Consider the following 15516-nt stretch of genomic DNA (forward strand, 5'->3'; position numbering starts at 1 on the left):
CCAATTGTTGGGCCCGCACAAGAATTTTGGACTGCGACCTTGCCGCTTTTGGCCAACGAATGGGCGATTTGCATATTGAGTGACTTGTCAGTGTTTAATTGGCTGTTAACATTTTCTTCAATACTTAATACCTGTTCTTCTCCATATACTGTGTAGATTTAATATTTTCCGGCGTTTCGATCTGGGGGGGAGATCAGTAGTACATCGATTTATTGGAGGGGCAATTCAGTGTTGAAAATGCTACTCTGGACTACTAGTACTATTAATCCTATTAATAGTATTAATAATCGTAGGGACTGTGAAGGTTACGATTGTACTTCGAGGTAATAACGTTACAAAGTTGGCGGAAAATTCAAACTTCCCGCCACTATACGGATAACGTTGCCTAATGTTATTTATTAAAACCATTTTAAAGAAACGCCCTATTTGTAAGCACAACGGGTGATTGCATAAAATATTATGGCGAGAGCATTCTATTGTCCGGATAGTGATGGTGCGTGTAGGTGAAATCCAGTTGTACGTACAGAAGTGCCAAGCCTCGTGCCGAGTAGACGCAGTCCCATGGCATCATCGACGCACTTGCCCAAGGCGCCGACCAGCAAGATTCATGAATTCGAGTCAGGTAACGCACCTTTAACGCTATGGACGAGGCCATCACGTCTGGAACTGGCTAGACAAGGAGAACTTCCCGCCATGCACCAAAGTGGGAGCCACGAAGGACAGCACCAGGTGTGTGGCGTGCTTCACTTCCAGTGCTGTCGAGTGAACATGTTCGCTTTGAAAGACGGTTTATGCCGGCTAACGATTTGAATTGACTAGACTCATTGCCTCCAAACCCGACAAGGCCGTAAGTAGCCAGTGGCACTTTCCGCAGTCGTCAACCTTCCATGACTAGGTGTCAACTCCTTGCAACTTGAAAGGTAGCTGGTCAATCGAGGTACGCAACATCTCTATATTGCTGTGGCGCATCGCTCACTCACTCGTGTATCCAATCAGGACGACGTCAAGATGCGGTCGTTGGTGTATGAATATGGAACGAAGAACTGGAACGAAATCGCCTCGCATTTTACACACAAGAGCGGTCGCCAATGCCACGAACGGTAGGTTCACTCATTTTTCATCCCAAGACAACATCCTCGTCCTAGATGGAAGCAAATGGGCAGCACAACGATGCTGGAGACGCCGAAGAAGGCGGCGAGTGGGTATGCTGGCAACTTTGACTTCACCAAAGCTCTCGCGGTCATCAAGAAGAATGTCGCGAGTGGTTCTGCCGTAAAAAGCACCCCTACACCATCATCATCTCAGCCATTCCGCGGTCGCAATCAATTCCCTGGCATTTTGGGAAAAGCGACGCCGCCACACCCCTTGTCATCCCACGCTCCGTATTCCGCGAGTCCACGCCTCGGCAAAGTGAACAAGCTCCACAGTATTGCAAACAAGCTGAAAATCCGCCAAGAGCTGCTCAGTGCCGAGAAAGTCGTCACCCCCAAACACCACAAGAACCAACGCCCGATGTCTCCCGTGCATGCAACTCCACAGAAGCAGCGAAACAAAGCCATGTTGGGCCCATGGAGCACTCTCTACGGCGTCGATGCCGACGACATTGAGTGTGTGACGTTCATCAAGCGCCCCCCGCCGCCCCCCCCAGGTGCGTGCAATCCCCCCTATTCTTCCTCGATGTCCACGACTGTCTTTGTCAGGGTACATGCCGCGCCGGGTCGTGCCAGAGCTCAAGCGTCGACGACAGGGCCATGAACTCAACAGGTACTCGCTTGTGTGTGTGTTTTCAGGAGATATTGCGCCGACGAGTTGTACATTCTGTAGCCAAATGTCTACTGGCAACGTACCTTGGATGCACTGGTCAGGTGAAGCGTTGGAGCGTTCGTTGATCGAGATGATTGCGTGGCGGTATGACCAACCACCGTCGTCTCAACTCGGCCAATTCGCGGCGGTGAATCGAGCGATCAAGAAGCGTCGTCGATCCAGTCCCACGACAACAGCGTCGTGAGGAGTTGTGAAGTGTAATGTAGAAAACAAAGCAGGATAGCCAAGTAGGTACGCTGTACACATTCGCGATAAAATATGTAAGTACATCAGTCAATGGATGAAACGAAGTGTATTCGCCTTCACATGACCCTGCACGACTCGGTCTTGCGATTGGTGATGCGTGGAATTGGCTTGAGCTGCAAACTCGTTGTTGACTTGTCACCTATGCATGTTGGGAGTCAGTATATTCACATAATTCACATGTGATCAAGCTAGACAAGATGTGCCTACTTCTAGTACAGTCCGACCTGAGTTTGGACCGCCAAGTCCTTGTTGTCCCAACGATTCATCTTGTTGATTTGACAGAGTACTAGGAGGATGCAAGTGCGTCACGGCGTGCGACGCGCCATGACTCAGACACAGCAGAATCTACCAAACTCATCAAGTCATGACGCTGGTGCGGTAGTTTGAACGGCGAATGAAGTGTGGTAGATTGGGCGGGTACTATCAAATAAATCTCTACACACCCCAAGAGGACAACATACGTACGTTGCAATCACTGCACGAGATTCGCCCTGGGAGCGCACATTCCGAACAGGTTCCCCAAAACCAGTTGGATGTTGTTGGTTTCGTTGTGTGCGATGGGGTTATGGAATGCGATGCCGGGGGACGCTCAGTTCGATCCGTTGAATTGCCGATCAGTGGACGACGGATGAAGCGCTTGCTTTTGGAGCTCAAGAGCGGGGGCAACTTGTGGCGTACTGGCACGGGTTGGCCCTGTGGCGTGGTCGGTCGCAAATGCCCTCCGTCGTCGTAATGGCGATGGATGCGGTCGGCATACGTGTCCATCGTGACCAAAAACTCGGTCAAGTCCAGCGTGAACAAGGACGTGGCTTTGCCAAATGCCACCCACTCGGCTAAACTAACGCGATGATGAGGACTACAACGTTTGGGATGGTTTTAAGTGTATGGTTTACTTGATGCGGGCATTGCGGTCGCAATCGGCACGACGGAGTTGGTCCCTGTGTGCCGCCACCCGAACACAATCGTCATGTTGGCATTATTCGCACAAGAAACGTCATAGTCGGGTACAGTACTTGGTTTCGTCGAGACTGGGCAGCTCTTTCGCGCCTGTGATGGCCAAACCAAGCAATCGCATTTCATTTGCGTCCTACAAACTATGAGAGTCCTTATCAATCTTCAAGAACTCGACTGCACGTACGATTTCACCTAAGGCCATTTACCCACTAGTATTTGAGTCACCAAGCTCACATCGTTCAACTGCAACTACCAGCAGCATTACCTGAATGATCATGGTCCAGCAGGTCAAATAACTCGACCAGTTTTGCCTCGCGAACGTTGTCGTCGTCAACGAGGAGCATGACCTCGCTCCGTTTTGGCGATGCCAGTTATAACGGTTACTTTAATGTTTCGGTTACATCGGTTACAAGTCAATTCAAATGTAACATTCCCACGTCCACGGCTACACTACTGTCTGTATCGCCGTTGACTTTAGGACCAGACGATGGTGATGCAGCAAAGTGCCGCTGCATAAAGTGGACGAGGTCGTTGTCATAGTATTCGCTGGCACTGACGTAGCCGCAGTAGAGCACCCCAAAATTCAGTAGCATGGTCACGTAAGTGAACCAAAACACGTTGTCGAGGAAAAAGAGGCGCCCAAACCAGAGCGCGTTGTACACTTGCACGAGGGGGTTGAGCCAGAGGTAGCAGCGCACGGACCAGAGGCACCACGACGCCGGGTACCGCTTCGGATTGAGCGAGCCAGCGACGCCCACGACCGAGTAGGCGAGGACGACGCCGGCAAATTCGATCCATAGACCCCACGAGTGCCGCGCGAGGAGGTTCCATATGAGAAAGTACACGAGCTGCCACGTCATCTCGGTGCGGTACTTGAGGCGGAAGTTGTAGTCGTCTTCGTCGATGGTGTCGTCGCATTCGACCAAGTCCACGGGGACGGTCGTCGTGTCTGAAGTACCAGTAGTCACTTGGACTCGAGGGGGTATCGACACAACATGATGTTCATCTTCGTTTGCATTGCACGGCATGGGAGCATCCGAAGCATGCGTGGAATGCAATGGCTCGCCTTGCACCGGCGAGCCAACCGTTGGCGGCGATGAGCTAGCAACTCTGTCGTCGCCACTGCTGGTCTCAAGAGATGGCCGGGACGACGAGGTCGTTGGCTCCACCCGAGCGGTGTCCTCCAACGAGTCACCGTCTGTCAATGTCATTCTGTCCGAGTCTTCTTTGCCGTGTCGTCTGTTCTTCTTTGCATAGCCCATGGTCATACAGTAAACTGCCTAGAATGTCGACGACGCTGATGCTCGAGATAAATACCCTCCAGCATGTTCTAAATATATCGGAGCCAATTTTGCCTTAACTAGTAGACGTTTCGATATGCTTTTTTATTGTTTTTTGCTGAAACACATTGCGCCATTCAAAATGCCATTAAAGCATAAACAACGTGTTTGATTTTGATCATGTTCAAGAGTTTTGTTATGCGTCCAACCTATTCCGTGTTCAACTAAACAATTCGTCGTCCAGGTCATCCTACAAATATCAAATTAGAATCATCCCTTCCATAATATATATATATATATCATTACCAGGTCATCGTCCGCGTCGTCGGTGGCTTGTTGTAGCGCAAGTGTCTTGGCCTTCTTCGCGGCCTCCAAATCTTGAAACAGTGCCGACTGCTTTCGCTTTACCGGCTTGTCCTCCTCTTCTTCTTCTTCTTCCAAGTGAGCCAGGCGACTAAATATGTCGTCGTCGTTGGTTTCCACGCGTTTCGAAGCAAGTGCTGGAGCCACCACGACGCGGTTGAACATTGGCGGCGCGACGTTGCTGGCAGCCCTGGGCTTGCGGCTGACGAGGTTGGTGACAAACTCGAGCGATCCCCCGCTTTCGACCACGCCCTTGGGGGTCACCCGCGCAGGAAGCGGCCCTCCCTTCCGCTGCACCCCTCGACTTCGCTTGGGCAGGTTGCTGAACTGCACCGACGGTTCCTTGACATCCGCCGCGAACCGCACGCTCTTCTTGGCCTTGTGCACTCCAATCGACGCCGGCGACGACAAGATACCTTTGACCTACGTCAGTCATACAGGAATATTGTTCATTCGAAATTGGAGTGCTCAATCGAATGAGCAGCAGCACCACACAGAATCGATACATCGACCAATCAAAACACAAAACATGAATCAACTAGCCAATCAAATCCACTCTTCGAATAAATTCAACATCGAATGAGTGTGTGATTGAAATTAGTGTGATACTGGACGATCTTTACATGCAAAAGTCAAAGAATCGATCGATAGATTTGGCAAAGAATTAGCACAAAAGGCCAAATATTCGGTAAAAGACAATACCATATCTCAACTCTTGACCACGAAACGCACAGTGTCACAGACGTTGTTGTTGTTGCAAATGTAGTACTGTATTGTGTGATCACATTCTAAACTGGACGCGAGCGATTGGAGAATGAATCGACACAACCCAATGATCCGAAGAATCGGCAGAATAATTCAGCCAATCAGATTGCAGGAAACGATCATCATCGTCAAATTAGTGTGTGACTTCAATTAGTGTGATACCAGTCACCACCGGACACAATTTTACATTGAAAAGTTAGTACAAAGAATCGATATCGATAGATGGGTGGTTTGGGGGTTCTGCACAAAAGTAGTCTACATTTTGGGTAAAAGGACAATATCATATACAGACACGTACGAGAGGTTTCCCAGTCGTCCCCGCGGCACCATCACGAGAAGACGTTGCTACTGCTGCTGGTGTTTCCGTTGCATTGGGGACAGCAGTCGTAGTCTCTTGCAACCGACTTTCCGCATCGATGCTGGCGTCGATTTCGTCGTAGAGGGTGGCTGGCGGGTACTCTTCACGGCCATCACCTCCTCGTCCTTCTTCGCTTTCCGTTGCATTCTCGGGTGTTGATGCCAACAAGGTCGGTCGCACCGGTACGTCTGTTCTTGTCGCTGTTTCCCCTTCAAATTTTACGGTTGCCGACTGTTCCAGCTTGACGTCGGTGTCGGCTGCAAAGGACGGGGGGCGCTGGGAAGACGACGACACGGCGTACTTGGCTTCATCTTGCCTCTGCCACTCGGACGCCGAGTCCACCAGCCATTGAGGGTTCACAACCAGCACATGTTTCATGGCAATCGCCTAGTTCAGTACCCATCGCCATGAAACCTCGACACAATCAGCTATATATATATTTATATATAAATTGACGTACATCCATGAACTTTTTAGAACCGAGTCGCCGGGGGTCGATGATCAAGTGTGTGATAGGAACGTCGTCCATGGTCATGCTGGGTTTGGCCCCAAATGATAGCGCGAGTTTCCACAGGTAATCTACTTGGGGCGGCCGGTCGAGTCGTATCACCCCGCTAAAGACAATATGCACGTCCGCGAGCACTTGGTGCCGGAGCTATATCCCCCATGACAAGAGTACCCATCATGTTTACTAATATACAACAAGCTATGTACTTCGAAGTAACTAGTATATAAATTTACAGATATATATATACAGGACGTACGTCGTACAGAATGCGCTTGACACTGCGTCCTTGGCCGCGAATTTGCGCTTCTTCGTCTGCGCCGGGTTGATAGAACCGACTGTGCGCCGCCTACGAGTCATCAATTTTTAACCTGCATATTTGATGTATTATCATGGAATAAAAGTGGTGTTTCAATATATATATATATATATAATATAATATATATTGTCCCATAGACATTTCGAAACTAGAGTGTATTCATCCATATATCTTGAGCGAGATGGATTACACAACCGACTATTAGCCAATCAAATCCCGTCCTGGTGAATTTCTACCAATCCAAACGTTGTATTCAGCCCTCTAAACCTCATATTTACTACTTACTACATTTTGTATTGTATAGTTTGCACAAGATTCAATGAGATTGTCAATTTGGCGAAAAATCACTCCCAGTCGGTAGGTGAAATGCACACTATATATATATATATATACTGTATTCAATATGCAGCCAGGTACCTGAAGTACGCGGTACGTCTTCTGCAGGTGGGTGTCTTCCTTGGGCACGCTAGCCAGATTGCCCTTGCCGCCGCCGCCGCCCGATGCATTGTTGATTTCGGCACGGGTGTTAAAGTAATGATATGCTTCAATGATAAACACATTTTCGTAGTTTTTCTAAGTCGGACAACAGGGGACTCAGTGGACGAACCGCGAGCATCGGCAGAGCTGCGTACCCTCCACACGTCGATGCGGTCGTCGAGGATGATGATCATGGAATCATCGCAGGAAGGAAAGAGGAACTTGAGGTCCTTGTGGCCAATGTCGGGCGTGTCGGACCTGGAAATGATGCGTCCGCCAAACAACTTGCGACCCGGGTCGATGATGTCGGCGATCTTCTCGGCGTACTTTCTCGTGCCGTGCGTGTAAATGCACAGTTCGTACATCGCTGCCAAGTCGGAGAGGAAGGTTGCGAGCCCCGGACGTAGCTTGAGCACATGGGGCGTGGGGATACCCGGGATCTCGAAATGCAAGATGTCGACTAGGCAATCGTCACACATGGAGATGATAGATGACGAGGAAGTGGAATGGAGATGGGGTAGTACCATACGACTCGATGGGGTCGACGACGTCTTCGAGCCGCACGGCATGCAGCAACGTGTGGTCGAGGTCGAGGACGAGGGTCAACTTTTCCGTCTTGAACATGCGCGCAATGTTGTCGTTGTCGAGTTTCTCTAAAGCAAAGCTTCGTCGGTCAATATCCTCGTGCAAACAACGATCCATCTACGTGGAGGTATGCATGCCCGTACTGGCTTGGGTGTGACTCACTTGCATGGCCTTGCCGTCGTTCATGATCACTTTGACGGTGTGGTTGGCGCCGCCATCTTCGAATCGTTTCAGGCAGATCTGGCACATCAAGCGATTCGATGTAAGGACATCGTGTTGGCATATGTCGATCCATCCAATGTCCGCTTCCAAGCCGTCCGTCGAAGCGTTTGTCGGCTCTGGGTGGTGCCGCACCACTCCATACGCAGGAGACCACACAGCCGTCGATGTCGTCTTGTCAAGGGCCACGAGATCCAACACGACGTCGCCTTCCTTCACAGTCGTTCCATCGCTCACTCGCCATTTGACCTCGACACCTAGACACCGGCATCGGAGCGCCGCCTTGGTCGTCGACGCCGTCGGTGCCGCCATCGTAGTCTCTGTGGAGCGTATCACGAATTCAAAACCCAATGATCGATCAGGGGCTGGAATGCACGAAGTATTAATATAATTTTAAAATCACATACAAACTGGTAGAGAATCTCTATTTCTGGGCTGTATTATAATTCGTTAATTGATCGCGCCATAGAATGGAGCGACGGAAGGAGGACTTCATGCTTCCATGACAGATGGAGTCATGTTACTTTAGCACAAAGCAGTATGCTTCGCCCTCCAACACCTTTTCCAAGTCCGAGTACCGAATCATGTGGGTACAACAGATCTCGTCCGTGTGGTGCTGTCCATCCATCATCTTCTTGACGACTTCTCGATCCACCAATGCCGTCCGAACGGCGTTGCTTCCGCCACCTGACGGCATGTAAGGAAACATCGGGCGGGGATTGTCGTCGTACGTACCGTGGTGCGGCGTGGCTGCCTTTCGGATGTTCATGACAGCATTGTTCCCATTATTGGCGGCCTGCAGATTCATCGTGGACGGTGACGACGACAGCATCTGTGCTGGTCGCGACGACAGTCTGTCGATGATCACTGGATACCGGTGGATTCGGCGCAAGAAGCCATGGACGAGGCCGAACGTGATCAGCCGACGCACGTCGACGTGCACGAGCAGCTCTTGATGCCTACCCACAACACACATGATGATCAATCATCATGCACCCCACAAGTTGCATCTCTCTATGGAGATCTCATCTTCATTCCGTACGACGTCCACACATGTGCCACGGGTGTGTTGGGCTGCAGCGCGCAGTAGAGCGAGAACACTGTAGCAAACGACGGCGGCGGCGGGCCGTTGGCATGGCTAATGTACTCGATGCACTCTTGCTACAGGAACACGCATGATACACACCCCTCGTTAGAAGGACACGTACTTGCAGGAGTGGGTCGTTGAAGAACGAGTGGAGTTTGGGGGTTGTGGCATAGTTGTTGGAATGCATAAAGATATCGATCATGGTGATGCATCGGTAGTAGAGCAGCTGCCGCAGACAGCTCTTGACTACCACCACATCGTCGTCCGTCATGTCCATGGTGTGTCGTCCATCGCGTACATACCGATGGCGATGTCCACTTCGGCGGCGATCGCGATGCGCTTGACGTAGTTGACGCCGTCGATGTGGGGCACGATCTTCTGCAGCGCCAGATCCCATTCAACTATGTTTCCATATTCGGTCTGGAACGAGGACAACATAGAAGACGACGACGATGTACCGCTGTGCTTCAAGAGATCATGCAGGTCACGGATGGCCACGGGCACTTGGTGGTCCAACACGTTGGGAGGCGGCGGCAGCTTTTGAAACACTTTGAGGTTGATGATGTTGGCCGTGTCGATGGTAGTCGTGCTCTCGCCGTACATGGTCAGGTCGTGCAAGATGGAGGGGAGGATCGTGGAGAGCGTTGCCTGAGAGGTCATGATTATGACGGGACGACGATGGACGTACAGGAGTACCTTTGAAGCTTCCTTGGAGAGGAACCCCATCTCTTTCTCCATGCTCTCCATCAACGCGCCGAGTTTCCGCAAGATCGGCTTGTATGGCGCCGCGTCCGCGTCCTTGTCAAACACGAATCCTGTCATGTCCATGTGAGGAGATGCTTACGGTGCGAGAGAGGGTATGTACAAGAGATCGTACCGATGTTGAAGAGAAGCGCGTTGCGATGGTACTTGTCGTCTTCGATGCAAACGGGGTACCCCACGATCTTGATGCCTTGCGGACACACTATAGCCATTCGTTGGAGTGAGAACTCTACAGTGAGTTGTGTTGATGCTGAACGATGAGACGCACCTGTGATGATCTTGCCACACAACGCCTTGTCGATGATGATGTAGCCGGAGACGCTGTCAAACACTTCGTTGCTTAACGCACTACGACAGGCACGACATCATGCACCTTCAATCAACAAGCATGACATGCAGGTAGTCTACTTTGGCGGTGCTTGATAAACGATCTGTGGCCCCGCGATGTTGTCGAACTCGCTGTAGAAGATGGCTTGGATCATCATGCAGCAGACTCGACTTTTGAACAACTGCTGACGGCAATAAATACTCGAAATGGATTGGTCAGAATTATTAATCACTATCCAATCCAATGGTCGAATTCCTTGAAAAAGGTATTTCATTTGCCCAATTATAATTATTTTAACCAATCAGGGGTAATTTCATCAACTTGATAGAGATTTGATGACGATGGCCATTTTGCAATATTCCGAGCAGCTCGCCAACATGACACAACAACCCAAGCGCGCCAAGTCCGACAACGAAGCCACCCCTGTCGCCATTGTCACTGGCGGGTCCAAGGGCATCGGCGAAGCGTGCGTCGAAAAGCTTCTCTCCCAGGGCTACGACGTGTACAACCTAGACATTGTCCCGTCCAAGGTCGGCAACTTTGTCGAAGTGGATGTGGGCCGAGTCGCGGATGTGGAAGCTGCGATCGCGTCCATCGCTACTCAAACTGGTCGCATTGACGTGTTGGTGGCCAACGCTGGCGTGTACCTCAGCGCCAACATTGAAGACACGACAGAAGAAGCGTTGGACCGCATCATCTCGATCAACATCAAGGGCGCGTACGCTGCCGTTCGAGCGGTGCTTCCCAGCATGAAAGAACAAAAGAAGGGCAGCATCATCTTGATGTCGTCGGACCAAGCATTTGTGGGCAAGAAGACGTCGTTCGCGTACAACTTGTCCAAGTGCGCGTTGGCGTCCATGACCCGCACCACCGCGTTGGACTACGCGAGCTTCAACATCCGCGCGAACGCCGTGTGTCCTGGCACGATCGATACGCCTTTGTATCGCCGTGAAATCAACTTGTGGGCAGAAACCTCTGGCACGCCCGTGGAGGCCATCCATCAGAGCATGGGATCGCTCCAACCGCTCAACCGCGTGGGGCTGCCGGTGGAAGTGGCCAACTTGGTCGCATTTCTCGCCAGCGACGAAGCATCGTTCATCACGGGCAGCTTGCACTCGGTCGATGGCGGATTCGTCGCTCAATAAAGTTAACCATAGTACATGGCCAATCTTACAATCCTCGTTCTTATTTGAGCAGGTTTACGACGTTTCTGGCCCATTAGCAAGTGCTACGAGACTATGGTGGCTAGGGCATATTGCAGAATGACCATTTACTACCAGTACTAGTATGTACTAGTACGACTAGGAAAGGATAAATCAGGTATGTCTCCTCCTTCCAACCACCTTCGTCTGCCGTCCTCGTTCTGTTTGTTCATTTACAGCTGTTAGCACGATGTTATAATTGTCCTTTTACCCAAAATTTGGACTTTTATGCTGATTCGCCAAATCTATCAATCGATTTATCCATGGTCACACTAATTTAAGTAACACACTAATTCGATGTCGATCGAAGAGTGGATTTAATTGGCTACTTGATTCGTGATCAGGGTTTTCATTGGTCGATCGATTGTAAGTTGGTGACATCCTTTCTAGCACCGCCGGCGACGTTGATTGGCTCGAATGTTTGGCCCAAAATAGAGTTGAAGCTTGAAACGACGCGGTCGTTGTTCTTCATAAGGCGAGCGACGCGACCACACAGAAAGCACAAGGCGCATCATGTTTATGCCCGAGAACTCGTTCGACGACGACGGCCGGAAAGGACGAGGCATCGACCTCGTCAAGGACGTCGACGACCGCCTGTCCGTCGGGGACAAGCCGCGCAGCAACACGCGCGAGTTGCACCCGAACATGCTCGACGACGACGACATCGAAGAGATCGGAGGGCCCGCTGGAAGTCGATCGAACGTGATTCAACAGCAGCGAGACTTGCACAAGAAGAAGATGCAGGAGCGCATGAACGGAGGTAACTTCAAACGTGTGCTTCTTGACATCTCACACCCTGGTAGGCGCCGTGCGGTCGGCCGGGGCGCGCCAGTTCTCCGCCCCACGCCCCACCGACGTCGACGACAAGCCCTCGTACGAAATCCATCATGCAACCTCGATTTCTGTGTCCTGACCATGCTCCTTGTAAATATATGCCATCTAGACGGTTCGGCCGTGAAGACGACTTTCTCGACGACCGCAAGGCCACAGCAACCAAGAAGACACCGTCCTCTCGTCGCTTTGACGACGACGACGACGTTGACGAGGACGAGGACGTGGGGCACCGGCGAACCGCCGGCACGCAGAAGAAGAGCGGCGGCCGGCAATGGCGAGACGATAGCCCGGAAGATGCCCCTATGGATCGTACCAGTAGGACCCGTCGGGACGAACCCGTGACCTCCCGCAGCAGCAGCCGCCGACCCAAGGACGACGCCGACGACGATGACGACAATGATGATGATGAAGATACCGACCGCCCTTCTCGTCGGCGCGGCGAGTGCGTCCACGTTTCTCAGCAACATGTCTTGACCATTGTGGACCCACTGTAGCGCCCCGCCGTCCCGGGAGAAGGACCGATCGTTCTCAAGACAAGACGCCAACGACTCGTGGGTGGAGCCCAAAAAAGGCAGCGGCCGCGATTCCACTCGCAAGGACAAGGTGGGATATCGTGTCAAGCAAATCATAACGCAACGTCTTAAAGGGATCGGCGCGCGACCGGTCGAGTTCGCCAGACTTGTCGTCGGAAGAGGACGGCAACGACGAAGGCGTCGTGTCTATGCTTGACGACAAGAAGGCGGCGTCAGCCCAGAAAGGCACGGTGAAGAAGGGCAAACTCGACCTCACCGACATGAAGGCGTTCCTGTTGCGGTACAGTATGCATGTAGTCGTCTGATGGTGGTCCTCCACATGAATATCATGTGCTGATGCATGATGGGGGCAACCTCTGTAGACCAGTGCCAAAAGCGTACGACGTCGTCGAGTGCTACATCGAGCGCAACCGCACAGGCGCGAATAAGTTATTTCCAGAGTACTGTTTGTACATGAAAGACGGTGACCGGTTCCTCTTGACCGCCAAGAAACGCCCCAACAACCGCACGAGCAACTACCTTATCTCGATGCAGCGCGGCGACTTGAGCCGGAAGGGCAGTGAGAACTTTCTCGGCAAGCTCCGTGCCAACTTTATCGGCACCGAGTTTGTCATTTACGACAACGGGCTCAACCCCAAGGGCGCCGACCAGCACACGCTCACGGTGAACCCGGCGACGATCCGTCAGGAGCTCGGCATTGCCGTGTACGCCAAGAACGTGCTTGGCCACCGCGGGCCGCGCAAGATGCGGGTGTGTGTGCCGCGCGTCCGGGAAGACGGCACCCGCGTCGTGTGGCGCCCCACGACCAAGGAGGACGAGATGGTCAACAAGTGCAAGGAGCAGGACCACACCAACCTCACGTACCTGATTAACAAGCCGCCGCGGTGGAACGACCAAGTCGGCGCGTACGTGCTCAACTTTAACGGCCGCGTGACCATGGCGTCGGTCAAGAACTTTCAGCTCGTGACCCCCGAAGACCAGGAAACGGTACGCCTGGCAAGATATGTGGTATATTTTGATATTTGGTGGATTTAGGTGATTCTCCAGTTTGGGCGCGTGGGCAAGGAGCTGTTTACGATGGACTTTCGCGCGCCGCTGTGCCCGTTCCAAGCGTTTGCGATCACACTGAGCAGCTTCGACTCGAAGCTCGCGTGCGAATGATATGGAGGCAACTCGACACAGTCGTCGCCCTACTTTGCATTAACAGCCTGTACTACATTTCGTGTCCTGAATACTTTTTACTGTATCGCATTATTGCGCTCTTGGTCCAATGAACTCGCCATAGATTCGACGTACTTGTTCACGAGAGCTACTACGTACATGCTGCAGAATATGGCCCATGTCCACTACACAAAGCACGACATATCGTACTATTAACGTGGTTGGTTGTTTCAGACCATCTAACAGGTCTCAAGATCGGTCGAGAACGAGCGCTTGCGCGGCGGGTACATTTGCCATGTTCTTTCCCTTGCCTTGGTATACCCCTGGACGGCCGCCGCCCTTACCCTCCAGCAGCGTCGCCACCGCCTTTCCATGGGTCGTCACGATGGCGGGGGGCCCGGTGAGGAGGAAGCACCCGTCGGTTGTCGTGCCTCCTGTGACAAAGAGGAGCTTGTCCTTATTGGACTCGATGGCGTGGAAGGCAGCGGACACGGCAGAGAGGAAGGCGGCGTCGGCGTCGTCGCGATGCAGCACCGCCGACCCATTCGACGAGGCCAGCTGCGATGCGACCAGCCCCGCCAGTTCCAACCGCGCCGCTTTGATCTCCTTGGCGGCGACAGACTGCTGTTGCAGTAGTTTCACAAGGCGATCGATGTGCTCGTCAGGTGGACAGCTCCATAGCTTGGTTGCGGCCCGTTCTCGGTCAAACCTGATGGAAACATAGAGTTACACAGGAAGGATTGTTTGGACATGGGACCAACATGAGGCCGAATTCAGACAACACCCGACGCCCGGCGAGAAACCAAAGCCGAGTGCCGCCCCGCGCCACTTCAGAGTGCAAAAACTTGACGGCCTATTGAAAGCGACAGGGTTTATGCTACCGCGTTGTCGCAGGCAGTAAAAGAGAATGGGAGCAAACCTGAAGTTGACCCGTGTGCTCAACGTGCGTTCCACAGCATGGATTGTTGTCAAGGCCGTCGATCACGACCTCTCGGATGTCGGAGGATTCGTCCGCGTAATGTGCGGTTACGGGCCGGGCAGCAGCGATGGCGTCGTTGACCGCGGATTCCAACGCACCAAGCTGCGGTGGGGTAATAGTGGGGGAGTCGAACTCGACGTTGCACCGTGTGAGTCCGAGAGACCACGTGGTCGTGTTGAGGTCGAGAGTTCGCTTCGCAATGGCAGAGATCAAGTGCTGCGCGGAATGCTGTTGCATGTGGTCCAACCGGCGCGGCCAATCCACTCGCATGAGCAATTCATCGCCAACTTGAAGCTCTCGGTCAGTGCGAAGCACGCAGTTTCCTTCGTGCGTAAAGGTCTTCGTGACAGGAATCGCTTGGTCGTCGGTCGAACGATGCAAGGTGCCGACGTCTCCAGGCTGCCCCCCGCCTTCGGGGAACAAAACGCTGTCGTCAAAGACAATGTCATATTCGTTGGTGCTGGCCGCTTTCACACATGATACGACTTTGGCGGACAGTTCTTGAAGGAATGAGTTCTTCTGGCACGCCAAACGACCCAATGTTGCGGTCGCTGTGGCCATTATGCAAAATGGGATGTTATCCGGACAATTTGAATTGTTTCGACGTAAATAAAAAGTGCAGAATACCTATTCTAAACCCCAATCATTTAATCACGATGTTGGATATATTTCGGCTGGGATCGAATCACAATTATCCGGATGCGCGCTGCGCGTTGAACAGAGCAATAAGTTGAG

General features: G+C 52.1%; 9 protein-coding genes across 16 annotated transcripts in view; 3 read left to right on the forward strand and 6 right to left on the reverse strand.

Annotated features, from left to right (window-relative positions):
• Window positions 1-74, reverse strand: part of H257_10016 (hypothetical protein) — a gene marked incomplete at both ends in the record, with an annotated part of 6463 nt that extends 6389 nt beyond the window's left edge. The window contains one exon of the mRNA XM_009836436.1: window positions 39-74. Coding sequence (XP_009834738.1) covers window positions 39-74 — 36 coding nt within the window. The remainder of the gene's footprint in view (window positions 1-38) is intronic.
• Window positions 75-509: 435 nt separating this feature from the next.
• H257_10017 lies at window positions 510-2107 on the forward strand. 2 transcript variants are annotated; one of them, XM_009836437.1, is made up of 8 exons: window positions 510-622; window positions 675-729; window positions 820-847; window positions 896-937; window positions 997-1100; window positions 1146-1648; window positions 1701-1764; window positions 1825-2107. In XM_009836437.1, exons 1-8 carry the CDS (start codon window positions 562-564, stop codon window positions 2006-2008), a joined length of 1041 nt encoding a protein of 346 aa, XP_009834739.1. In that variant the 5' UTR covers window positions 510-561; the 3' UTR covers window positions 2009-2107. The 2 variants fall into 2 exon arrangements, with proteins under 2 accessions (XP_009834739.1, XP_009834740.1); XM_009836438.1 differs by having other exon boundaries at window positions 820-844.
• A 19-nt stretch (window positions 2108-2126) lies between these two features.
• Window positions 2127-3039, reverse strand: H257_10018 (hypothetical protein; the record flags this gene model as incomplete). The annotated part of the gene is made up of 4 exons (XM_009836439.1): window positions 2127-2209; window positions 2295-2415; window positions 2536-2903; window positions 2964-3039. The coding sequence occupies 4 exons, from the start codon at window positions 3037-3039 to the stop codon at window positions 2127-2129; spliced, it is 648 nt and encodes a 215-aa protein (XP_009834741.1).
• A 364-nt stretch (window positions 3040-3403) lies between these two features.
• Window positions 3404-4322, reverse strand: H257_10019 (hypothetical protein). The gene has a single exon (XM_009836440.1). It carries the CDS (start codon window positions 4290-4292, stop codon window positions 3438-3440), a length of 855 nt encoding a protein of 284 aa, XP_009834742.1. The 5' UTR covers window positions 4293-4322; the 3' UTR covers window positions 3404-3437.
• A 144-nt stretch (window positions 4323-4466) lies between these two features.
• Window positions 4467-8261, reverse strand: H257_10020 (hypothetical protein). Of its 3 annotated transcripts, none has more exons than XM_009836441.1 (9): window positions 7820-8261; window positions 7616-7744; window positions 7247-7551; window positions 7032-7187; window positions 6555-6644; window positions 6251-6445; window positions 5731-6177; window positions 4611-5090; window positions 4467-4554 (listed from the first exon to the last, which is right to left on the reverse strand). In XM_009836441.1, exons 1-9 carry the CDS (start codon window positions 8205-8207, stop codon window positions 4525-4527), a joined length of 2220 nt encoding a protein of 739 aa, XP_009834743.1. In that variant the 5' UTR covers window positions 8208-8261; the 3' UTR covers window positions 4467-4524. The 3 variants fall into 3 exon arrangements, with proteins under 3 accessions (XP_009834743.1, XP_009834745.1, XP_009834744.1); XM_009836443.1 differs by having other exon boundaries at window positions 7616-7755; XM_009836442.1 differs by lacking the exons at window positions 4467-4554; window positions 4611-5090 and having other exon boundaries at window positions 5605-6177.
• A 50-nt stretch (window positions 8262-8311) lies between these two features.
• H257_10021 (hypothetical protein) lies at window positions 8312-10241 on the reverse strand. Of its 5 annotated transcripts, XM_009836448.1 has the most exons (10): window positions 10153-10241; window positions 10013-10092; window positions 9860-9946; window positions 9679-9797; window positions 9441-9630; window positions 9285-9383; window positions 9104-9228; window positions 8938-9056; window positions 8631-8854; window positions 8312-8582 (listed from the first exon to the last, which is right to left on the reverse strand). In XM_009836448.1, the coding sequence occupies exons 1-10, from the start codon at window positions 10227-10229 to the stop codon at window positions 8416-8418; spliced, it is 1287 nt and encodes a 428-aa protein (XP_009834750.1). In that variant the 5' UTR covers window positions 10230-10241; the 3' UTR covers window positions 8312-8415. The 5 variants fall into 5 exon arrangements, with proteins under 5 accessions (XP_009834750.1, XP_009834746.1, XP_009834749.1 ...); XM_009836444.1 differs by having other exon boundaries at window positions 8312-8854; XM_009836447.1 differs by having other exon boundaries at window positions 8631-9056.
• Window positions 10242-10413: 172 nt separating this feature from the next.
• H257_10022 (hypothetical protein) lies at window positions 10414-11248 on the forward strand (the record flags this gene model as incomplete). Its single annotated transcript, XM_009836449.1, has 1 exon — window positions 10414-11248. The coding sequence occupies one exon, from the start codon at window positions 10414-10416 to the stop codon at window positions 11215-11217; it is 804 nt and encodes a 267-aa protein (XP_009834751.1). The 3' UTR covers window positions 11218-11248.
• Window positions 11249-11748: 500 nt separating this feature from the next.
• On the forward strand, window positions 11749-13902 carry H257_10023 (hypothetical protein). Its single transcript, XM_009836450.1, has 7 exons — window positions 11749-12034; window positions 12078-12147; window positions 12218-12550; window positions 12603-12711; window positions 12755-12921; window positions 13004-13628; window positions 13677-13902. The coding sequence occupies exons 1-7, from the start codon at window positions 11788-11790 to the stop codon at window positions 13800-13802; spliced, it is 1677 nt and encodes a 558-aa protein (XP_009834752.1). The 5' UTR covers window positions 11749-11787; the 3' UTR covers window positions 13803-13902.
• Window positions 13903-13983: 81 nt separating this feature from the next.
• Window positions 13984-15374, reverse strand: H257_10024 (hypothetical protein). The gene is made up of 3 exons (XM_009836451.1): window positions 14722-15374; window positions 14564-14655; window positions 13984-14511 (listed from the first exon to the last, which is right to left on the reverse strand). The coding sequence occupies exons 1-3, from the start codon at window positions 15340-15342 to the stop codon at window positions 14052-14054; spliced, it is 1173 nt and encodes a 390-aa protein (XP_009834753.1). The 5' UTR covers window positions 15343-15374; the 3' UTR covers window positions 13984-14051.
• Window positions 15375-15516: the final 142 nt, after the last annotated feature.

The sequence above is a fragment of the Aphanomyces astaci genome (assembly GCF_000520075.1).
Source record: "Aphanomyces astaci strain APO3 unplaced genomic scaffold supercont1.26, whole genome shotgun sequence".
Classification (NCBI taxonomy): domain Eukaryota; phylum Oomycota; class Saprolegniomycetes; order Saprolegniales; family Verrucalvaceae; genus Aphanomyces; species Aphanomyces astaci.